This window comes from Lottia gigantea (assembly GCF_000327385.1).
Source record: "Lottia gigantea unplaced genomic scaffold LOTGIsca_190, whole genome shotgun sequence".
Taxonomy (NCBI): Eukaryota; Metazoa; Mollusca; class Gastropoda; family Lottiidae; genus Lottia; species Lottia gigantea.
In genome coordinates this window covers 197,730-223,515 of record NW_008708359.1, presented here as the reverse complement: position 1 = coordinate 223,515, position 25,786 = coordinate 197,730, and the positions used below count along the sequence as shown (strand labels likewise).

The 25,786-nt window shown below is 32.4% G+C and overlaps 2 protein-coding genes across 2 annotated transcripts in view; both read right to left on the bottom strand.

Moving 5' to 3' along the window:
* The window catches only part of LOTGIDRAFT_239074 (hypothetical protein), a 28,505-nt gene extending 22,984 nt beyond the window's left edge, over nucleotides 1-5,521 (bottom strand). Inside the window, exons 1-4 of the mRNA XM_009052904.1 lie at nucleotides 5,352-5,521; nucleotides 4,958-5,088; nucleotides 1,504-1,758; nucleotides 16-199 (exon numbers count right to left, since the gene is read on the bottom strand). Coding sequence (XP_009051152.1) covers nucleotides 16-199; nucleotides 1,504-1,758; nucleotides 4,958-5,088; nucleotides 5,352-5,502 — 721 coding nt within the window. The 5' untranslated portion in view covers nucleotides 5,503-5,521. The remainder of the gene's footprint in view (nucleotides 1-15; nucleotides 200-1,503; nucleotides 1,759-4,957; nucleotides 5,089-5,351) is intronic.
* A 6,349-nt stretch (nucleotides 5,522-11,870) lies between these two features.
* On the bottom strand, nucleotides 11,871-24,142 carry LOTGIDRAFT_226662 (hypothetical protein; the record flags this gene model as incomplete). Its single annotated transcript, XM_009052903.1, has 20 exons — nucleotides 24,122-24,142; nucleotides 23,458-23,543; nucleotides 22,385-22,489; nucleotides 21,958-22,082; nucleotides 21,627-21,751; nucleotides 20,910-20,993; nucleotides 20,427-20,506; nucleotides 19,801-19,963; nucleotides 19,144-19,276; nucleotides 18,552-18,639; nucleotides 17,898-17,993; nucleotides 17,227-17,297; nucleotides 16,361-16,506; nucleotides 15,641-15,733; nucleotides 15,063-15,167; nucleotides 14,569-14,688; nucleotides 14,281-14,399; nucleotides 13,489-13,602; nucleotides 12,732-12,837; nucleotides 11,871-12,014 (listed from the first exon to the last, which is right to left on the bottom strand). Exons 1-20 carry the CDS (start codon nucleotides 24,122-24,124, stop codon nucleotides 11,871-11,873), a joined length of 2,106 nt encoding a protein of 701 aa, XP_009051151.1. The 5' UTR covers nucleotides 24,125-24,142.
* Nucleotides 24,143-25,786: the final 1,644 nt, after the last annotated feature.

Genomic DNA, 25,786 nt, shown 5'->3' with positions numbered 1-25,786 from the left:
AAAATTGTAACAAACCTCCTTGGCTTGTTTTAAATTCATTTTGGTAAAGTCTGTAAGCTGCAACGTGTGCTTTGATGAGATTGTGACCAGCAATATACGTATTGGTACCCGGTCCCCATACACCTGGGGCGCCCATAGCTTTCCCATAACCCAGTGCCGCTGTCCCCCACGGTTCGTTGATGGTTATCCAATTTTTCACCTTTGAAGTAATTGAAAATTTTGTAGATCAATAATCGTTAGAGTTAATTCATAATATCGTTATGATTATTGGAAGTTGAAAAATAAATTAGCGGTCATATTATGTAATGTATCATGTATACCTGATATGTATTATATTTTTTATGAAAATTGGAATTATACTTTCTGCAATCTTGGGGTGCTTTGTATGTGAGAAATGAGGAAATTGAAAACTGTCAAACAGTCTTGCATAAAATTGACTTTCGTTTTACAGAACCGACCTTCAAAGACAAAGGGAACTGGTCTTTAAATGTGCCATCTTGCTATATGAGAGAATCAAATATGAATAACCAGGATAGTATATGGCCATCTTATTGTCGTAAAGGGACAGCTGTTCCATTTGGGGGAGGGGGTGATTTCAGCTTTGAACATATATGTAAATAGTCTTCAGAAGTAATAGAAATGTATGAAAATCGTATAATTCCTTAAAAAATATCTCAAACTAGGAATTTTACTCACTATTTCTGTGTATGTCTATTCTATATATCACATTCACAGAGTATCTTAAAATAACGAGTCGTCATTTTAACATTCAAACGCTGATAATTCGGGACACACATGGATTTTGAGACTCAGATTTCGACTGTGAGCTGTGACCACTATTACTGATTGTTTCTGAGACTAAAGTATGATTGGTCAAAAATAATGGGGTACTTGTCCCTTTAAGCATTCTATAGTAATCTATACTAGTAAAATTATATTGAATAAATTGCATAATAGTAAAACATTTTCTAACCACACAAACATGTTATCGTCTATCAAACAATATCTACGTTCTTGTTTAATGTTATCAGAGGAAATGATATGACATAGTATTTTTTTCTTCCAGAATTATCTAATGAACGCGATCAAGGACAACCTTCGATGAGTTTCGATATCGATTTCGCTATTGGGGACATTGATAGCATCAATTTGCACCATCCCAATTCTCAGTCAGACCTCTGTGGTTCTGGCAAATTAATGCTATCAATGTCCCCAATACACATAACAAGTTTTGATAACCTCTTTACAGTCCCTTTAAAGAAACAGGTTCGCCAGAGTCTCGGATACATGTGGCAGAGTCTCAAGAAAAGACGAGTCGTCATTTTAACTTTGAAATGCTGATAATTCTGGATACACATGGATTAGAAGGCTAAATGGTCGACAGTGAGCTGTGAGCACTATTACTGATTAGCTTAGCAAAAAAAATCCGATTTCTGAGACTAAGGTACGATTGGTTAAACAGATGGCGAATCTGTCGCTTTAACTATTCAATGGAATACTCACATCATTGCCAAACTCTTGAAAGCAGATTTTCGCGAAATTTGCAAAATCAGTGACGATACGTGGATTAAGCCATCCACCATATCTCTGTAGTTGCTCTGGAAGGTCATTGTGGTACAGGGTTACGAATGGTTCTATACCGTTGTCTTTCAGTTCAGCTATAAGGTTTTTGTAATACTGTATACCTCCAGGATTAGTGGTTTGGGATCCCGTGGGTAAAATTCTGGCCCATGATATAGAGAATCTGTAAGTGTTTACCTGAAAAGATATATTTTGCCTTTATGCCGTTCAGAAAACACCATCAGTTTGCAAGATAGCATTTGTAGACAAGCTTTGGGGTAACATAAGCATCTTATACTCTAGTAGATAGCTTGCGATCTTATTCAGCTTCCATTCTAGTTATAACCTCAAAGTTTTCATTACCATGGGTGACGTAAAAATGAAAAGTATATTCTACTCCCACTTCCAAAATCGATGTATTCTTTGCCTTCCTAGCTTAGTGCCCTCTAAATATCGCAAAAGTATTTTCAAAAAGCTCTGATATATAACTAAGAAATCGAACAAAATACTATTGTAATCGACAGTGTTGAAAATTAAATCAAATTTTCACTATATTGGTAAATGATATCTATTCAGACAGGGAGACATTTAAAAACAACAGTTGATAAATATACTATAATTTGTTTTTTAACTTATATGAAATAAAATTATATTGCTCCAGGCAAGTTTAAAGATGAATTCTCTTAAAATATTATCAAAATAAATCACAAGCGCCGTGAGTAATTGGTGCTAATTGTGAGTAAAGAGTAAAATAAGTATGGATATTGAGTGAAAATTGTGAGTAATAAGTTACAATAGTGGATATTGAGTCAACATTGTGAGTAATATGTTACAGTAACGGGTACTGAGTGAACATTGTGAGTAATATGTTACAGTAATGGGTAATTAGTGAACATTGTGAGTAATATGTTACAGTAGGGGATATTGAGTGAACATTGTGAGTAATAAGTTACAATAGGGGGTAATGAGTGAAGATTGTGATTAATAAGTTAAAGTAGTGGATATTGAGTGAACATTGTGAGTAATAAGTTACAATAGGGGGTAATGAGTGAACATTGTGATTAATAAGTTAAAGTAGTGGATATTGAGTGAACATTGTGAGTAATAAGTTACAGTAAGGGGTAATGAGTGAAAAGTGTGAGTAATAAGTTACAGTAGTGGGTAATGAGTAAAAGGTAATAAGTTAAAGTAGTTGGTAGGGGCTCCGGCCACTAATGCCTACATCCACTAATGCCTACGGTGTAAATTAAAGAAAGACATGCACTAGTGAATTTCAGCGATACCTGCTATCATAGCTACCCAACCTTTAATTGGACAAGTCCACTTTAGTGGAATATTGTCTATAGGCGACAAAAGACAGAAAGTTGTATAGCACTTTTTTATTTATATATCAGTATAATAATAACATAATTGACATAAAAACACTACAAGTAGAAAAAGGGTCATATTAGCACTCTTTTCATTATATATTAGCACTCTTTTTTATAATCAGTTCGTAACATTTTTTTCACGAGAGTTTTAGCAAGTGTCCTGCAGCATCCAAAAACTGAAGAGGCGTCTTTGTGTGTATGAACGAGTCATCTTTAAGGCGTTGGATTCTCTGGTTTATTTCAACATATACTCGCTTGCGGGGTGGAGTACGTGCACCGTGTATTAGTTGCGCAATCTTATTACGTTCTGCTTTTTCAAGCTTCTGTAGGACTCTCACGAGGCTGTTGAGGTTGAGGTGGGCTCTTGTACAAGGTGAAGTCGCTCTTCAGTGGCAAAGCAAATGATCTTGTCATCATCACCATCATTGACACACATAAAGGGTCTGTCGTCTAAAGTCTGTTGCCAGGTACCTAGGAGCTGAACTTGTGCCAATGACTGCAGGAGGGCTGGAGTAGTCTTCCTACGCTGCTTGTAGAGACCACTTCTTTTTGAATAAAAGGACGGAAAAACTGCGGCAACATCTGCTTCCAACGTGGCAACCTCTTCCTCAAAGATGGCCTGGATTGGTGTTGTCTCAGCTTGGACCCTCTCTCTTAGAACACCTAACATACGGAACATAGTCATATCTTCTGCTGTGTGGTTATGAGGGCTGGAATTTCTGGCAAAGTTTCCAACTGCTGTACACTTGTCTGTGCATCCATCTGTTGTTTAGGCGGTACCGATATCCATCAAGAACGACCTGCTGGCCACCTTTCTGTGATGTCACGAACTCAACCATCTGAGGATTGGCTAATAAACCAAAATGGGTAAATAGTGTCAGAGATGTTTTGGGGAATACTGTTTGCATCGCACTGTCATTTTTATACTAATGCATGTGTTGGTCTTTGAGATAAATTATGAAGCTTCTAATCCTTTGCTAAAATCACAACTCATGTTAATATCACTAAGTAGGAAGGACATTCAACAATAAATTGACATTATCCAGTTAATTGATTATATTGAGAAAATAAATCTAATATTAACTTGTGATAATATCACAACAAGGAATGATATTTATATTCAACAATAAAATGACATTATCCAGTTAATTGATTATACATGTATTGAAAAAAGAAATCTAATATTAGCTTGTGCTATATAATATCACAACAAGGAATGATTGACAATAAATTGACATTATTCAGTTCTATTAGACTCCAATTAATAATATTTAGGTTAAGAAATGAAATCTAATATTGGAAGAGTTTATTCCTAGCATGGGTATGTTGTTTTCACTATGTAGGTATTATTCCACACTGCTTTATTTTATTTTAGTCATTAGTAACAGTATTAATATTATTAGTAGATAGTAAAAATTTTGAATACTGAAGCAGATTCTGCATGTCCTGGACTAAGTTTCGTGTATGAATGAGGCTACTTTAAGCTAGAACTCCAAATTATGCAGTCTACGTAATTGATGTGTAAATATCGACAACATCTGTTACCGGTCTATTGATTTGAATAATTAGTAGAGCGTTACTCAGTAGGCCTATAGTTGTTTGTTTCATTTGTTAATTTCGACGGGAAAATATGTGAAAAATAAGTAAGTTTTATTGCACATAAAAATGTATCTAAACAAATCCTAAGTATCATGAACAAGCCTCTACAATGACATCTATGGACAGTTGGATACATTTTAAAGGAATACTATCTCTTAGAATGGATATAAGATTTAAAGTTTCACACTTTGGTCAACAAGTGTATATATTCATCAGTTGGACTTACCAGGTGTCATGACTAAAGAATCTCTATTAAAAGACGATATATCCTTAAAAACTAAGTAATTTTTGAAACATGCTTCTAAGCGTGATTAAAAAATTATTTAGTTTTGTGGATTTATTGGATTTTAGAGGGATTCTGTTGGCCAAGTTAAAAAATTGAAATTTTTTGGTCATCCAAAGAGGTAGTATACCTTTAATAAACCTACCCCTAATTTTTTCAACAGTTGAACATCTTCTCTATATTTACGGTAGCTATCACAAGCTATATCTCCTGTAGAATGGTCTGCAATATGTCCTGGCTGTTGCACATAATAATCCCAAATATTAGGACCTTTACCTGCAATGTCAGATGCTTTGTGTGACTAAATAGCTCAAAATAGCTTAAAAAACGATAGAATTTTGATGATCTTATGTATGGTGGCATAGTTTGGTTGACAATTTAGGGTTTATTCAATAATTTTTCTGGTATAGAACAATGTTACTAAATATAGAATGACATGTATCACAAAAACCTAAAAGCAAGAAGCCCAAAAGAAAATAAAAAAGTGACAAATTTACTAATGTCCCAAACGAGCCACCATAGAATAAGGTTATATTTACCATCTGCGTTCCATCCTCCTTCTATTTGATAAGCAGCTGTGGACGCTCCCCATCGAAAATCACTTGGGAATTGGCCGAATAGAAATTTATCAGCGTCCTCGCCACGAGAAAAGTATATGAAATATATAAAAGCTAATAGAATTGACTTCATTTTCCGTCCTAACTATTAAATGTCCCAGTTAACATTGTCACTATTCAAATAAAGGACCAACGTTATTATTTCGCAATTGCCTTATCTAATGTATAGATTAAAGGTGTGGTGTAGTTTCATTGATTAGAATGCTATAGCAACTCTTGGCTGTATCTTTGATAAATTATGTCGAGGAAGTTGGATTGGGTTCATGGACCTACCAAGTATTTCGATAGGAGGGATATTGCTCTCTAAAATTATAAAAATTGGTAACAGGAAAATTCGAGGCACTTTTAGATATTCAAATGCTGGGTTTGGCTATACTGATCTAAATAGAAATTTTGATATTAAAGATGTGTATTCTTATTTTTGAAGTGTCAAATTAAGCAAACTATTTGATTAATTGGTGTTTCTAATGAATTATCATGTATTCTTAATCATATCACTATGTCCTATGATTAACAGTTTTAACCAATCATAAATGTCCATGTATGTACAGTCTGAATAAACAAAAAAAGACTTTCTGAACTTTCTTGATCACATATTAGAATTCTGCTAGTAATTCTCTTCTAATTTAGTTAATTATGAATTAAGTATGGACATGTGAGACAAACTGGTATTTTTCCAAGTCATAAGGAAATCTCTATTTTGTATTCATACGGGTATTAGCTATTTCATTTTCATAAATTTCCATTTTCATAAATGAAAAAAGGGAACCCATCTTTAAGAAATAACAGTAAAGACGTCGATATTTCCATTTTCTTAATCCATTTCAAACAATTCTAATATTTCACAGTATCATTTAGTTCGTTAAGCCTATTTTACGTAATTTCATATCGGATTAGCTACTAAAGTGACCCGAAAACAATGGGTCAAAATTGATCTCGAGCTATAAAGGGGTGCTCAAATTGGCCTTGCGACCGACAGAACCTAATTTTTCAACGACTGTGGTGATGCTATTGGCAGAGAAGCGTATTTTTCGCCAAATCACGTCTATTTAAATTGCCAGCGAATTTTTACGTCCGTTGAATAGAGCGTATATTACTCGGCGGAATTTTGCCGTCGTTCACGTGATTGGTACACAATGACATACGCAGCCAATTCTGAACGTCAAATATCAGCATCAAATCCGACTGCTTTAAGAAATATCGACCGCCCGACAATATACGCCGGAATTCAATCTGCAGAAAATTTTTGATGCCGGCGATTCGTAAGGGCATAAAAATCGTCGTCGCTACGATCGGGTCATAACTGCATTTCTGGCTAATCGTTGGATTCCACTCAAAGTACAACGATAAAAAAACGCAGTTTTCTGCAGCTCTACTTTTTGTCAAAAATTGAAATCTGGTAGTCGACACAAATTCGAAATCATCAACGATGCTGTTGATTATATTTGTTAAGAGTTGGTCAATTCCTAGATTACGACTTTCAGTGCTTTTGTCATTAGGGAGGAAAGAGCCAAACCGCACCTTGTAAAGTGTTTGCTCAATGTATATTTACCAATGTGAATCACATGCATATACATAGCTAAAAAGAAAATATGATCATATTGATTTAGTTGTGAGTAAAAGAAGTGTTGAGTCATTAGTTAAAGTGGCGAGTTAAAGTGTTGAGCTATTAGTTGAAGTGGTGAGTAGAAGTGTTGTGCTATTAGTTAAAGTGGTGAGTAGAAGTGTTGAGTTATTAGTTAAAGTGGTGAGTAGAAGTGTTGAGATATTAGTTAAAGTGGTGAGTAGAAGTGTTGAGTTATTAGTTAAAGTGGCGAGTTAAAATATTGAGCTAATAGTTAAAGTGATGAGTAGAAGTGTTGAGTTATTAGTTAAAGTGATGAGTTATTAGTTAAAGTGGTTAGTAAAATTGTTGAGAAATGAGTAAAAGTAGTGAGTAATGGGTAAAAGTGTTGAGTCATTAGTAAAAGTGTTGAGTAATTAGTAAAAGTTTTGCGTAATTAGTAAAAGTGGTGAGTAATTAGGGTAAAAATGTTGAGCTATCAGTGAAAGTGGTGAGTAATATTCAGTAAAAGATGTGAGTTATTATTTTAATGACAAGTAACGGGTAAAAATGTTGAGTTATTAGTGAAAGTTGTGAGTAATGGGTAAAAATTGTGCGTAATAGGTGAAAATGGTAATAATTAGCGAAAATGGTGAGTAATGGGTGAAGGTGGAAAGTAATTAGTGAAAATGGTGATTACTTAGTGAAAGTGGTGAGTAATAAATAAAATTTGAGTTATTAGTGAAAGTGGTGAGTAATTAGTAAAAGTTGTGAGTTATACGTGAAAATTGTGAGTAATTAGTGAAAGTGGTGAGTAATTAGTGAAAGTGGTGAGTAATTAGTGAAAGTTGTGAGTAATTAGTGAAAGTGGTGAGTAATTAGTGGAAGTGGTGAGTAATTAGTAAAAGTGGTGAGTAATTAGTGAAAGTTGTGAGTAATTAGTTAAAGTGGTGAGTAATTAATGAAATGAGAGCATGCTCGCATAGAAATCTTTTTGATAAGACGTACACTATTCTGGAGAGAAAAAGCCAGTAAATTTTAGGTTCTAGTTCTTCTGTAGACTATTTACTAATACATACTTTCAAGAAATCAACCCCGAAACTGCCTAAAAATTCAAATTGCATTCTCCACTCAGGTGCTTGACTTTTTTTTATTTTTTCTCCAATTCCAAAAATTAAAATTATAACAACTTTACAGTGACAAATAAATAATACTTTATTGACAATAAATTAAGAGGAAATAAAAACAAAATGACAAAAAAAATTGAAATAATTGGACGGAAAAAATACAAGATAAAACAAATCAAATGATTTATATAAAATACTCAATACAAAACTTTACTCAACTTTACTTGGATTTCATGAGATTTGATTTATTTAGAATTGAATTCAGTAAACTTGTAAGACAAATTAACAAACACCAACAAAACAGACTTGTTTCATTGTCAAATTAATAACCAAAATTATACAATGGTCAAATCAGTTGAACTTAAGAGAAATTGTCAAATTTTCGTTTTTATTTACCAGCTGAAAAAAATATTGCCATTATCACTTTTCAGAATGTAAAACTGGCTCCATGTTTGTCAACAATTATATAAATGGGGACCTATATTCAAATCTTCATAATATCTGCTTGAGACAAGGGCTCTTCAGTAGTCTTCCTTATAGTTGATTTTATTTTTTATATTGTAGACAAACTAAATGCCAGATTTTCATTCTGAAGAGTGGCATGGATTGCTTGAATAAAGCTGGTAAAAGCAAATACTTAAGCAACAATATCTCATTCACGATAAGCATGAATAATTGATTCTAACTTGGATTCATTTGCAAGTAAGAATAAAATATGTCACAAAGACAGAAAAGTAATTGTCTTCACAACCATTCTAAATGTATAACAATAATTGATATACAATATATATTAGGCAATACATGTACATTCCTGATTTCCTAAATATGTGCAGATATACATACGACCTTTATTAACCCTTTGAACACTGAGTGTAAAACCAAATAAATGTCATATACCGTATATCTCTGTATATAATGCGCATTTTTTTAACCTTAAAAGGGTAATCTCAAATTGTATAACCTAATAAATAATGACCTTCTCAATTCAATTGATTGAGACTAATTCACAATTTCAAACTATAATAAACTGTGTCTAATACCTTGACTTTAATAGCCACCTTTCTTATATCACAGAAAACAGTAATTGTATCATACACAAGCGAATACAGCAAATCAGAGCTCTTGACATAAAGGCAGTAAACATTATGCTTATGGTTTGCAAACTTTCTGTTGAGGGCGCTAATAGGCAGTATTGGGTGCATTTCAAACTTTCGTGATGCCAGAAAAGCCTAATGAAGTCAAGGTATCAGACACAGTTTGTGATAGCTTGACATTGTGAAGATGCATTACAGGGTGTTTCAGACTGCTAGAGTACAAAGGGTTAACATTTCCAAGACATATTTACTTCAAATGAGTAATATCAACATCACTACCAGCAACCTGAAACTAAAATACTGTCTTTACTTTCTCCACTTATGCAGTATATTTTGCTTAGCTGTAGATGAATAAAAATTTAAATTTAAGAAAAAATATGGTAATACAGATAGCTTAACAAATAGGCAATATTGATTTAGGTTATGATGCTTCTTACACAGGGTCCAAATACACATAAATATACACTTTTAAATATTAAGATTCTTGGACAATCTTTTACAAAATTTAGCACATCAATTAAAAGTATGACTTTGAAAAAAATCAAATGCTTGATAATACTGATGACAGTTCTTTGCTTAAACAAGACCATAACATTTAGTTATAATTCAAGCTAAATTCAATAAATTTTCTGGGAAGTGACATCAGAAATCAGATCTTGCACATGAGAAAGGGCATAAAAATGAAGTTAAACATGGCTTGACAAATTTAATAATAGACATTGCATGTTACTTTACACCAAAAAGTATAGCCTTAATGTGAAATTATTTTTCTTTATGAGTACCATATTTATATGATTTGATCTTGGTTGTATATTTGTGGAAACATAAATTCAGTAATATCTGTACTTTACAAATTTTTTTACTTCAAAATTCATGGCTTTTACCTCGGATCACAGCTCTATAGTATATAGTATAATAGTACAGTTTAACAGTATAAATTGGCTAGACTAATCTAAAACTTGGTTATAATTACTGAAACCATTGTTAAAGGGACAGAGGCCCCATTTTGGGGGGTTGATTTAAGTAAAGTAAATAGTCTTCAGATGTACTATAAATATATGAAAATCGCATAATTCCTTTAAAAATATCTCAAACTCACTATTTCTATATATGTCTTTTCTATATATCAGAGAGTATCTTAAAACGACGAGTCGTCATTTTAACATTCAAACGCGGATAATTCTGGACAAACATGGATTTGATGGCTCAAATTTCGGTGGTGAGCTGTGAACATCATTACTGATTGGCTCAACTAAAAAAAATTCCTGTTGTTGAGAATAAAGTATGATTGGTCAAATAGAATGGCGCATCTGTCCCTTTAATCCCCTGTTAATCAAGTAGCATCATTAACAGTGTAATACTAACTAAATTTCCTGGGGAAATTTCGTGAAATCCACAAATTTTGAGGCCTCGCAAATATCAGTGATTTCACAGTGTCACACTGTCAACAGAAAAAAAAAAATTTGTTTGATCATTGAGGGGTTTTGATTTAGCTAGGGATAAAAAATGGCATGGATCTATAAGATTCACTTTCACAAGTGTTAACTTTAAAGGAATTTTCATTCCATTGTAGACATGGTGAATAGTGCCTTTATAAATAGATATATATAGCAATATGTACAATAGACATTTACAATAGTATAAATTAATTTAGCAGTTGGTTTATTTTATTTTGGAATGAGACCTCTTGACGTAGGAAACACATTTGAATTATCAACTTTCTTTGCTGTTCTGGGTCTGAAAAAAAAAAATCATTAGTTCAAGATGATTTTCCTTATTTTTTAGTGTCAAATTAAGCAAACTATTTGATTAATTGGTCTTACTAATGAATTATCATGTATTAACCAATCATAAATGTCCTTTTGTATATACAGTCTGGATAAACAAAAAAAAAGACTTTTTGACCCTTCTTGATTGGTCAGTCATTGGAATTCTCTTCTAATTTAGCTATTTATGAATGGCCATGTGAGAAAAAAACTGGTAATTTTCAAGTCATTAGAACACATCTAATTTCTATTCAGTATTAGCATTTTCATTTTCATAAATGAAATTAAGGGAACCCTTTTAAGAAAAACAACTGAAAATACAGGAAAATACAAAGTATTTTTAGGTTTTCCCATTAACAGCAAGTGATCTTTGTTTGATGAACATAAATAAAATCTAATTGCTGAAAGGTATTGTAAAGAGGTTTTTTAAATTTGTTATGTTTCCATAACATATATTTTCTTACCTATTGGATTTTTCCTTTTTCTTTAATTTATTAGCTTTCATACTGAAAATAGCAGGGCTGAAAAGACCAAAATATAAATTAAACACTATTAGGTTTTTCTTACCACTTGAATTTAAATCAAAGTACAAATTCAGCAATTTTCTTTTAAGCTACTATAAGAGATCTCTTAGATATCATAAATATAAGGTTATGGAGCAACCATCTTTCTGACATGTTTCAGAACTGAATACAAGTTTGATTAAAATCTGATGTTTAATGATTTATCCGTTTTTGTCAGTCAAGACTGATTGGAGCTCCAAAATGACTGACTGCAATTTTGATCTTGAGGACATTTTCTATGCAAATATGCTATATTATTAGCATTTAAATGTGCTTCTGGTGAAAAATAATACAAGATCTTAATTCATGTGTAAAAAGTCTGGTTGGGAATTTCCAGAGTCCTGTTTCCTACCTTCCATCAATATCAATATTATCTTCTTCTTGAAGAGCAGCATCTAAAGCAGCCTGTACTCTAGGTGCTACTGTTGGTCCCTCATAGTCTCGTGTTGTACGATTGGGCATATCTAACTCCACTTGTAAAATATTCTCACCCTACAATAATCAATACATATTCTGTTTTAATACAAGGCCAATTTTAATCGGTGAAATCAATCTGCATAATGTCAAGCTATTACCCACTTTGTCTTATATCTTGACTGCAATGTACCTTGACTGCAATGTACCCTAGTGTACAATCCAACAAATGGATTCATTCCAAGATACAAAGTTATAGAAGTCAAGGTATAAGACTAATGGTTTAACATTCTAAAGATAAAGGAAGTCAAGTTGTTTAAAATTGATCATTATCTTGCATTATCAAATTCTAAGACCAATTTTAATGAAACATAACCAAAATTCTTAGAATAGTAATTTTTCCATCCATTTTTCCAGAATGAATTTTAAGGCTTAAAGGGACATTCCGCTTTTTTTGTAGGTAAAAAAAAATTGTTTGCTCAAATTTGTGAAAACTACAAACCAAAATCTATGGAAAGGTATCCCATAATGTATCTGAAAGTTTTAACTAAAAAAATCTTTAAGCTATACAGAGTACCAACCATGGACCATGGACCATGGAAAGAATTTGTGTCCATTCATTTTTAGTCTATACTTTGTCCACACATTGTGTCAAGTACCCATACAATTTTCTTCTGCCTTTTTAACTACATTGAAAATCCCTATTCCAGACCTAAGCCTCTAGAAATGGAAGTCTGACAACACACTAGCAAAATTCAAAAGTTCAAACACTAAATTTCAAAAATAACTTCTTACCAGGAATCTGGGATCACCTCCCATACTAGCAGCAACTTTAGCAAACTCTGTAACTGGTCTTTTATTACCTAATGCTGATACAGGTCTAGTCATCATTGTAGTAGCACTAAAATACAAAAAATAAAATAAGTATTTTAACCCAAATAACAAACTATATCAATAGATAGATACATTAAAACAGCTTAATTAAAGCTATCATGAATTAATAATTATAATAAAGATTGGAGTGTGAATGGAGGCCATATATTTTCAACAAGTATGGAGACTGCCAGTAATAAATATGCCTGAGTAATGGTGTAAAATTGAGTTGAACATTTTTTTTGTAAATAATTAATTCTACTTTTTATGATAGCACAATAGCTTTAAAGGGACAGATTTGCCATTTTTAGGTGTTGAATATATGCAAATAGGTACTAGAAATGTACGAAAATCGCATAATTCCTTCCAAAAATTTTACTCACTATTTCTATATTATGTCTTTTCTATATAAATCATAGTTTCAAGAAAAGACGATTGGTCTTTTAACCTTTCAAACGCGGATAATTCTGAACATACATGGATTTGAAGACTCAAATTGCAAAGCTGTGAACAATATTACTGATTAGCTTTACTAAAAAAATACAATTCAACAAATGGTGAATCTGTCCCTTTAAAGCGCATTTATATCAATTGGGTATTTGAGTTACTTTATTCATAACTATATTACATAACATAATATAATACAATCAAGTAATGTTACAAGACTACAGTTCAGTACCTTTTATTAGCTAATAATTTCAACTTCCACGTATCCTCATCTTCATCATATACAGCCCTATTAGACACTTTAGTTTTTTCTTCTGGTGGTATAAAATTCTCTATTATTAACATTCTATAAAATATATCAAAACATACTTATAAATACCATAGTTAATGATATGAGGGTCACTTTTTTGGGCCACCCAATATTTTTCAACAGTACAAATTGTCCATCAAAAATATTAAAACAGAACTTGAATCATGTTGTTACTCAGAATTTCACACAATGTGATTTTCAGACAACTGATGAATTGTCTATCATACAGTTATTGATAAAATGTATCACTTTTCACTGCAGCATACATTTTGAGGAAAAATTGGCATTTTGTAACACTTTTGTCAAAAGGAGGTAGGCAATTAGTGATACCTCTAGTGATATTGAATATTAAATATAAAATAATTTCTATTGACTGTTGAAGTTAAGAATAAGATGACATCTGGTTAAATCATTTTTCTTTTGTTATTTCATGCTCATTTCTAATCATTATTGTTATTGTTATATCCATTTTATGGCTTCTATTTTAACTGTATATATCCTGTGTTGTTTGGTTATTAATCATTTTACCTGTATGTGTTTCAAAACATAGTTTTAATAAAACTTGAAGTAGTATATCCATATACATGTATCTTATTGTGTTCCCCTTGTTTACCTTCCTACTTCTATATGTCTTACAAAGAAGATATTTAAATATGGTTTACAACTTGAGCGTATCATCATTTCAATTAAAAAACCAATATTGATATAACCTACTTTAATTTCAATTCTGTAGTTAATTCCATCTGTGTTTGTTCTAATTCATGTCTCTCTTTCACATGTTCTTCTTGTAAATCAGATATTTCTTGTTTTGTACTTTGTAACTTAGAGAATAACTGAAATTTAAACAAATTCATTATTAAAATGAATAATTTTCCATAACACTTTGACTTGACAAATTTTTTAAACAAATTTTAAATCATTTCTCATTAACATACTTTTTATAAATTGAATTTCAAGATATATACCTTAATTAGCACTTAATTTTCATAATTCATAAATTACCTTTTTTAATTTCTTAGTTTTAATATCAACTTCTTGTTGTAAAGATGCATAAGTTTCTTGTAGTTCTACGGCTGATTCTTCTTTTTCTTCTAATTTCTGTTTAATTTCTCTCTCAACTCTCTAGATAAAAAGGTAAAAATAATCATACCATAATTCTTTACTGCCATCATTTTGAATTCAGCCATATCCCAGATAAATCTAATAATATTAATACCAGTATTCAATTTTAAGTTTATAACAGTTTCTTTAAAACAATCAAAGCAAGAAAATAAGGTCAAAAGAGTCTCATTATTCAAGTCTATTGCATGTTTCACAAAAATATTCAAATTATTATAGCCTGGATTACCAAGACACTTAAAAAAAACCTTTTTTTCAGACTATGAGAACTTCAAAGGGACATTACCTAGGTGATATAAATATTACAACAAATAAATAATGCATTTTTTGTAAAATCTGTGATTTGTGTCACTTTTTATTGAAGAAGTATGTAATACCTTCTGTTCAGCTATTTCTTGTCGTCTTTGTTCTAAAGCTCTCTGTTGTTCATTAGTATGATCAACTATATTCTTACCACCCATTAATAACTTACTCTCCATTGCCTATACAATATAAATACAATATTTACAATATCTATTTAAAAAGGTAGAGAAATTTTCAGATTTGAAACCTGGTTTCTTCATGTCATTCAATACAGCCAAGGTGAGCATAATAGATCTTATTCATATGTCGGCCATATTGAATCCAGAACGAAGGTCATGTCACTGCATAAAATCGACACCTTGATGTGTTTTAAAACCTTCTTCACCAATCCCAGTAACTCAAATCTAATAATATTTTACATCATTAAATTTGGAATTGATAAAGCTACTTAATGATACTTTCAGATGAATTTTACACCTTCATATCTACAAATTCTATGTCACTGTTTATAATGTGCATGCCCAGTTTGACCAACCCCTTTGAGGGCAATATAACTTTGCACTATACACGCAATTATATAGTAAACCTATATCTTAGATTGCCAACAGAAGAAACTTAATGTTAATTAACACAGTAAAATATCTATATATACCTTAATTTTACCAGCTAAAGCCTCTTTCATTTCTCTTTCTTTATTTAATTTGGCTTCTTTTCCTTTTAATTCTGATAAATATTTCTCTTTTTCCTACAAGTAAACAACAACAGTAAATAAACAACAATAACAGTAAATATACAACAATAACAGTCATATAACAAAACACATGACAATATTATGGAATATAACAAACTTCTTTAATAAGGTTGGGCACATAATGTTTCAACACAATATACACGTGTCGTCATCAGATGTAATGGCAAGAGAATAAAACATAACATAATAATATATATATTTTTTTAGTTTAAGCTAAAAGAGGATTTCTAAATTTGAATGTCAGTAGCATGAGATGAGCTCATGTCAAAGTTTTGAGTCGTGGAGTTTGTACTGCAGAAAGGTCCATAATAGACTGCTGTATGTTGATTTCACCTAATATCCTATATGCCTTCAGCCTAACCGTCCTGATGAGGATTGCAAATCCAAACTATGTGTCGGCAGCATCAGAGGAGCTCTAATCAATTAGTTACAGATAAAGAGTCTTCTCCTTTACCATGTTCAGTAAGTTTGCTTAGTTTTCTTACACCCTAAACTCCAATACTCTCAAAACCAGCTGTCCTGATGAGGACTGTGTATCAGCAGCATGAGTGGAGCAGCTTAAGTCAAAAAAGTTTAAACCAAGACACTCCAGAAAGTTTTGGTTAATACACATGTAGATACCTCTGCAATAAGTGTAGTATCTCCTAATATGGCTCTTTTTTCATCTTCTAGTTTAGCTTGCTGTTCGGCCATATAAGCTTCTTCATCTTCTTCATTACCTTCTTCATTCTCATCATAATCATCATCATCATCATCATCATCCTCTACTATTTCACCTTTAATATAAATATAATCATTGTCTTGATCACATTATCACATTGTCTGTACCATATGATCTAGTGATGAATATTATCATTATCATAATGGTATCAGGAATCATAATCATCAACTTCATCAAAATTATCACAATAACGTCAGGTTATCATCATCATCATAAACATAATCATCACAATAACATAAGATTATCATTATCACCATAGACATAATCATCACAACAACATCAGGTTATCATCATCATCATAAACATAATCATCACAATAACATCAGGTTATCATCATCATCATAAACATAATCATCACAATAACATCAGGTTATCATCATCATCATAAACATAATCGTCACAATAACATAAGATTATCATTATCATCATAGACATAATCATCACAACAACATCAGGTTATCATCATCATCATAAACATAATCATCACAATAACATCAGGTTATCATCATCATCATAAACATAATCATCACAATAACATCAGGTTATCATCATCATCATAAACATAATCATCACAATAACATCAGGTTATCATCATCATCATAAACATAATCATCACAATAACATCAGATTATATCATCAAGAATATCATAATATAATGAAATCATGAATATATAAAAATAAATATCATCACCAATGTTATATTATCAAATCATCATTATCATAACATTAAGACATCATTATCATAATTTATTATTTATAAACCTACCATTTCTATTCTTGCGTTGTCTTCTTTTCTTTTTCTTTGGTCCACCCTTTGATGTAAGCTGACCCTTTAATCTTTTTAAAGAAAAATAAAGATAACATAAAGAAATAGTAAGATTGGAAAAGCTCTGGATGGAATTTGATTATGAAATGATTTTAGACTAAAAAAGAAACCAACTTCCAACTAGATGAATCTAAGATGTCTGATAGGTCAACATTGTTGCAGATAATTTCATGATTGAAGTATCTAAAAATTAAATTCATTGACTGCTTTTATTGCATGATGACTTTTATTGGTAATTGAATGTTTTAAATACTTGCTTCAGGGTCTGGTCTTTCGGATGGGCCCTGTGTTTTACAGGCTGTGCACGTTAAAGATCCCACGACAGTTGGAAATCGAAAAAGAGCAGGCTAATACCGATGTGCTGGCAAAATTTCCCTTATTGCACACTGCATGGAGTTGCCCACATGTTGCAGAAAAGTAGGACGTAAAACTCCATTCACTTTAATTCAGCTCATTTTCGAAAATAGTACTGGTAATCTTAAAAGTATTTTCCTACCATGGAAAATATCATTAAATAATAAACATAGAGAGTATCTTTCCACCTAACTTTTGACTGCAGGTATTTGATAAATATTTATTGAGGAGTTTGAGTAGAAAAATCTTATACAAACCTGGCAATTTCGTCCTGGAATTCTCGTAACAAAGCATCTTTAGGATCTTCATTAATCTTAGGTTTATTCTTGATATTTTTAGCTCTATTAGCATACCTGGAAAGAAGAATTGATCAATGATCATAATGACAAAAGACAAACCATTGAAGCATTAGGGAAATGCCATCAATCCAAATTCTGTGACAACTTGAACCATAAACACAGTCACTCCATTTTGTAATGTAGTGCAAACCAAGTAAAAGGGACTGTTAAAGATGGATTTCTTTTTTTTTAATTTCTGATAATGAAAATGCTAATACTAATATGAATAGACAGTAGAGGTGTTCTAATGACTTGGAAAAATACCAGTTTGTCTCACATGTCTATAATTAACTCATAATTAGCTAAATTAGAAGAATTACCAGCAGAATTCCAATGAGTGACCGATCAAGAAAAAAAGTATTGTACATACATGGGCATTTATGATTGGTTAAACTCTTAATTATATGCAATAAGAACATAAGGATATGATAAAGAATACATGATAATTCATTAGAAACACCAATTACTCAAATAGTTTGCTTAATTTGACACTAAAAAGTAAGGAAACCCATCTTTAACTGGTTTTTCTAAACATTTTATGTGTATCTAAGCACTGATTACATCATAACCTACCTGAGAGTGGTTAATGTTTCATCACAGTTATAACTAGCTGGTCCTATATTAGCTACCATTACAGTCTTAGCATTACCTCCTAATGAATCTATAATTACAAAGATATAAACTTGGGTTTAGAAAGTCTATAATACATTCTAGACATAAGCTATGGCTAAATTGGAACCATAGCAAGCAACAGTTAGATATAAATGCATTCTTCAGTTCATGTATTTTCTGCTGGGGACCTCACTAACTGATGTCAAGAACTTTTTATAAATGAAATGAAATGAATGGAGTTTAACATCCTAATTTTCTGCACCATGTGGGCTAATGAAGACGGGCAACGCCATACAGGGTGCAATGAGGGAAAATTTGCCAAGACAGCAGCATTAACCTGATTTTTTTTTTCGATTTCCAACTGTCGAGGGATCTTTAATGTGCACAGTCTGCAGTACATAGGGCCTCAGTTTATTGTTTCATCCGAACAAATAGACACTTTTTACAGAATTTCCAATTTATAATCCTTTTGATAGGATTATTCATTATACAGTAGAGTTTAATGCCATATTTTTCTCAACAAACAGAATATTATAAGTATCTTAAAATCTACCTTGTAACAAACGTGTTAACTTGGAATCTCTGTAAGGTATGTGAGTACTTTTACCATCAACTAGTGCCGAGATCACATTCCCCAGAGCTGATAATGATAGATTAATCTTAGTAGCTTCCTTTAATCTTTCACCCTGCAAAATATTCATTTCATTGGTACCTTGATTCAGTGTCGGCGCCTGCCTTCCGAGGTCCAAATAGGGAGGCAGACTGACTCAATCAATGGAGGGATAGCTGCTGATGCTGAATTCAAATTTTGGCTACTCTGTGGTGATGTCAAAGTTGCAAGACTCTCATAGAGCATCTTAGACTTCTTCTCTCAAGTAAATTTTAGAAAAAATGAATTGATTATGTGCATTCTGACACATTATTTGGAGAAAAAAGATAGACATTTAGATTTGTTGAAAATAAAGTGGGGGTACAATTGGGGGCGCAAACCATTTTTCTAGGTGGGTCTGTGGTTCCTGTAAGGGAACTGCATAGATATTAATAGTAGCTTTAGTTGCTCCCCTCTAGTGACATTATAGGACACTTTAGTTTTAGTGGAATTGCAACAACCACAGACGTCAGAATGAAAATTGGAATGGTGCAAATTGATGCTATCAGTGTTCCCTATACACATTTAGAAAACCTCTTTTCAATCTCTTTAAGTACTTACAGTTGCACCAGTTTTAGCTTGTCTTTCACTACCAGCTAAATCTACCATATTTAATTTACCAACACGAATATGATTCTCATTGTCGGCCCCCAATTCACTACATTCAACAGTTACAATAAATATAGCATGAGACCTGGAACTGTGTTCATTCATGTTGGTTGCCCTAAAAGAGATATATTCATCTCAATTTTTGTTGGATTGAATTTCAGCCATGTGTGTCACTTTTCAGAATACCAATCCCACATCTAGTTCTCCTGCAATTCATTAAATATTTAACATGGCAGTTCAGACTACCACAATGTTCTATGCAGATTCATAATTGTACTGCAAAAGGACCAGAGTATTGCAATGATAAATCCTTGTTGAATTAAAGGTGAAATAGGCTTCAGATCTTTGAACTTCTGAAAATTGATGGAAATGACAAGAATGCTCTATAAGAACATATAAAGCAACTACACCCCTTAAAAGAATAAATTGTATAATATATAACTATATCACAGTTTTTGCTTATTACATCTACAACTTTAAGAAACATATTTCATAAAACAAAGAACAAATCACAATAAGAAGCACTGCCCTAAATTGTCCTAAGAACAAAAAACTAATATGATGTTTAATAACCTTACCCTACAGATCTGTTCTGATTACCAACATGCATAACATGTTCAATTTCTTTCACACTTTTAGTCACAAATGATGATAAATCCTAAAATTATATATACACATATTGGCAAATATATATGAAAAGTTTCTTTGACCATTGTTATTTCATAAAACCTTTAACCTTGAATAGAGTTAACATCCTATATTTCTGCACCTGATTTAGCCTTATTGAGACAGGCAACACCATACAGTGTGCAATAAGGGAAATATTTGCTAGGACAGTGACATTAGCCTTCTTTGCTTCAATTTCCAACTATTGAGGAATAATTAAAGTGCAACCATAGAACGTAGGATCTCTCAACACATTAAAGACAAACATACAAACATACATAATTTGCTAAAATTCTTGTTATTATAATCATTATTATTGTTTTACGGAATAAATGAATAAAATAACAGATCTTATTTGGTCTAGAAGAGCAAAGCTATGAATAATGTTCAATTACCTTGACATAGACACCAGTATCAGGTCTTTCTTTTAACTCTAATCTTTTAGATTGATCTTTAGATAGTAAATCTCTTATATCTTCCTGTAATTAGATGACCAATAAAACATGTATTGTGCAATACAAAACATTTTGCCTGGACAGCAGGCTAGATTCAAGCTTGCTGCAGACCAGAGGTACTAGGTGAGCCTTCTGCCTAGGAAGGTTGTCAGCTGAGCAACATCAGCGCTAGTTCTTCCACAGCAGGCAAGATCTATTGTCTCTGTATGTTAACAAAAACAACCAAAGAACATTCCGACTGCATTTGTATTATTTGACTCATCAAAATGGTCTTATTTGCCTCTTTTGGAATTCCGCAGAATTAACAGTATATAGTCACGTGTAGTCTTGCCATGCTCCACATGTTGAATCATTCACATAGTCATCCATGATTACCATGATTCTTCAATGCTTTTCACTTTTTTTTAGTTTATAAGCTGGCAGCTTGAATGTTTGCACATGCTGAGTTTCTTGCCTCACAAGGCAAAATATATCAAACAGAATAGATATTTTCCTCACAATTCTTGAGGCAGAAATCTCACTAAAAATTAAAGATTGAGGCAGGCAGCTCAGCCAGTTCCTCTCGTATGTAGCAGGCTTTAGATCCTGTACATAATAAAACTGGTTTTGCCTCCATAACTTCCAAAGAGATTCAATTTTTTTTTGTTATATACTGACCTGATAAATTTCAAGATATGAAGCTCTGACTAAATATTGTTGGTTTTGTGACCGTGATATATGGCTAAATATCTGTTCAAATGAGTTAGGTATAACACCACGCATAACAGGATCTTCTTTTATTCCTGTAAATCAAAAATATTAATATTTCTATTTTCTACTGTATATCCAGAAATAATGCATATGATATGAAAAAAAGATAACCTTAAACACTTTTCAAAAAAATAATCTGGCAATTAGAACATCTACAATTTAATTAAAATGTAACACACCAATAAGCATGTAGCACAAAAACAATGTGTAAAAAAAATTGACAATAGCTAGTACCTACCTTGCATAGTAAATGTTTTGCCAGTCCCTGTTTGTCCATAAGCAAAAATAGTACCATTGAACCCTTGTAATACAGATTCTACTAAATCATGAAATGTTTCATCATACAGGTCACGCTGTTTGGAACTGAAAAATATCATTGAAAAAATTAAATTGACAAAATCAAAACAAAGTATTTCAGTCAATAAAAACTTCTCAAAAAAATTATTCAATTTAAGGGACAGGTAGGCTATTTTGTTGACCAATCATACTTTAGTCTCAGAATTTTTTAGCTGAGCTAATCGGTAATAGTGGGTGTCCTGCATGTATAAATAAATATTGTCTAATTATGACCAGTATGATATGTTTCAAATATCCGGATGTTTCTAAATTTAACGATTTTATCAGGAATGTTAATGTACAGATAAACAAGACTCCACTATACTTACTTCCAATCATAGACAGAATCAAAGGTGAATGATTTTGGGGGATCTCCAGGATGATTAGCATTATTTACTGATATTACTCCTTTATTTACATCCATCTCAACCACTCTAAAAATATACAAATAATAACAATTGATATTAAAAACTCCTTTGGCGTTTTTGTGGGCCGATTCGATTACGATTTGGTGCAATTTGGTTTAAATTAGCAGTGGACCACAAATGCGATTACATTAGCAACTTCCACATGCCGCCATTTTGGAAAAGCCTAATCGAATCGCCTAACCACCTCCTGGGACGATTAGGCAAATTAGTTTAGGTAAACTGGCTCACAAATGTACCGATTAGCCTGATCCTCCTGACTCACAAACGCACAAAATTGCTAATCTACCTAATCGAATCGGCCCACAAAAACGTCTCTTGCGTTCAGTCGGGTTTTTTACATGTGGGTCATGGTTGTCATAGTGACCATTAAAATGTGATTCTTAGATCACCAAAAGTTTAGATTCTTTTGTAATAATGTAATATGTTATAATGGTATTTAAGCTGATTTCAATTAAGGCCTGTTACTCCCTATTCTTAATGACAATGAAGAAGATCAAAAGGACCAGCAGATCTGGTTAGTTTCTGGGTTTGTTGGTAGTACTGAAATCCAGTAACACTGTGTGCTAAGAAGAAAATTTCACCAAGAAACTAATTTGGGCTCTCATTTTTACTTCCAGTTGTCAATTCATCCCAAGTCATCTTAATATAAATAGCCAGTAGCATATAGGGTCTCTGTTTATTGCCCCATCCAAATGAAACTTTATCCATTTCAACCCCCTCTGAAAGGAAACACTAACAGGGGGGACTGAAAGTGGGTAAAAAATCATGACTTTTGCCAAGATAGCACCCAAGACTTGCAGAAGCAACTCCAACTGCTAATCCAAAGACTGTATAACAGATGAATCTAAAAATCCACAAAGCTAAAACAATTCTTAAAAAGGCAACAGAAAATAAAATTAAGTCAAAGTGTAGACAAATGGGCATCAGGCCCCCTAAAAAAAATCAAAGGTCAGATTTCATAAAATATACAATACCTCTCATGCTTGGCTTTTGTTTCAGCATCATTCATCGGCCGACACCTTACCACCACTTTAACACATTCAGCAGATTTTGACTTAGACTGAAAACAAACAAAAAATCACTTATAGTGATATATACTAAATAATATTCTTTCAAAAAATGCGAAAAATGACTTTTGGAGCCACTCAGTAATCTAGATTGTCGTGGAAATAGTTGTTTATTTCACTCACATTTCTTTTGCATCCATTGTTTGGTAATGCCATTATATATAGACTGACTACATCCACCTTAATTAGTTAATTATAGTAAAGGTAATTTAGCAGTGGACTCCTCCAAAGAGAAGTACCATCAGGTGTTGTGAAAAGAGTTAGCATAGTCTGCTTCCTGTGCCACACCCACCACTACTACAATGGTCAAAATCATGAGATACAACTAGATCAATTCATGTCTGACCAAACAAATCAGTTAAAATGCCAGAATCAGATTTTTTGTATTTATCAAGGAGTTCTCCATAACGACCATAACATTTCCCCCATGACATTTGAAGTTTGTTTGTCTACTTTGTGAAGTAACAACCCTGTTTCAACAATTTCAAAGTTTTAACTCAACATCTAACCTATTTTATTTTATTCAATAAGCTTATCAAGTTAAATCAGAACAGAAACAAGGTTAGCTTACCATGTTTATTTATAATATAATATCACAGATAGTGCCTTGAACTGAAAAGATAAGAAAATCTATAAATATATAAGCTTATATCAAATTACCGGTACCGGTATGGGAGTAGAAAACACATTCAGAAATCAGTAATTTATTATCCAATTCTTACTGCATCTACTCAATAAGCATTGAGGCCCAGACAATATATGATGATCCAATTGTTTGGCCAGTGTACATTGTTAGCCTACTCTTGTTATTCTAGGTGAAATTATTTATTGAACGGTAAAGTGCCACCATAGTTTTCCTGGGGGAATTAAGAGAATTTTACTGATTGTTAATCCCTTCATGTATTTATAGAGCATAGTCATAATATGAAATAATCATGACAATTTTGTATTTATAACTTTGTAGCATAGTATGGCAAACACTATTTTTTTTTTTTGCGAACCTGATCCTGAATGGTGCTAAGGCTACTGTCAGTCAATAGTGCCAGTACCAGTTGAGTTAGGTAGTACTATTGTTAAATGTAGGGATTAGTACTGGTGCTTTTAATTGGCCAGTTAACAAAATATCAAATCCATCAAATAAAACTAGCGAATCATTTAATAAAAAGACCAATGCATGGAGAATGAGAACTGTCAAGTGAGAAGAGTAGGCAGTCAAGCCAAAGATGCCGATTGGATTGCGAATTACTGATGCTGTCGCTGGATAGCATGTATGGAGAAGGGGGCTCAAAAATATTTGTCAAACTCATACAGTTTTATTGACAATGACGGATAATGTAAGTGTTAACAACAAAATATATTCTCACTTTATAATGAACCATAAATTTGCAATCAATTCATTTTTTCAAGTTATTTTCTGTCAACAAAATATGTCTCAAAGCGCCTGCGTATGAGCAACTTCCGGTCTTTTAGATAACTCTAAATTAGATTAAATACTACAGACTACATCGATTTCATAATGCGTTTCAAATTAATTATTTACAAGCCAATGATTCAAGTTAATTCTTAAATGGATGGCGTTGTATTATTTCATTTTACATACTCTAGCCTTCATTTTACGATTTAAATTCCCTATAAAAATCATTATAGAGCGATGAAACTCACTGATCTATATAATCTATCTCAATGATTGAATATATCTATATCAGTATCAGCACTGCACTGACGAGGCCCAGAAGGCCGAAACAGTTCTGTTAGCAGTTACATATGCTCCGTGCTTCATACCTTGTTGATCACTCTATCTAGAGTGTACCATTGTCTCTAGCGTGTATGCGTAGCCCACTAGCTTGCTAGTTTGAGCTTTTTGGCATAGTGCGAGCATAGGCCTATGCGGGATCATCTGCGGCGGTTATATATAGCCAAACCTCAACTCCAGTATCAGCACGTGCACTGATGAGGCCAAGAAGGCAGTTCTGTTTGCAGTAAGGTATATCTATATTTATATAGATCAGTGATGAAACCCGGTTCACAGATATCCAAGATCAAGGACGATAAATATGGTATATACTAGGCTAAGCAATCGGCGACAATTAAATATACAAATTAGTTCATGAACATATAAAGGGATATCATGTGTTCTCGTTGCTTTCCTGACAATAAGCATTCAGATTATATTTTTGGCCTTCTCCGGGGACTTTGGTTTGGTCAATTATATAAAAAAAAAAACTTAGTTCCACTT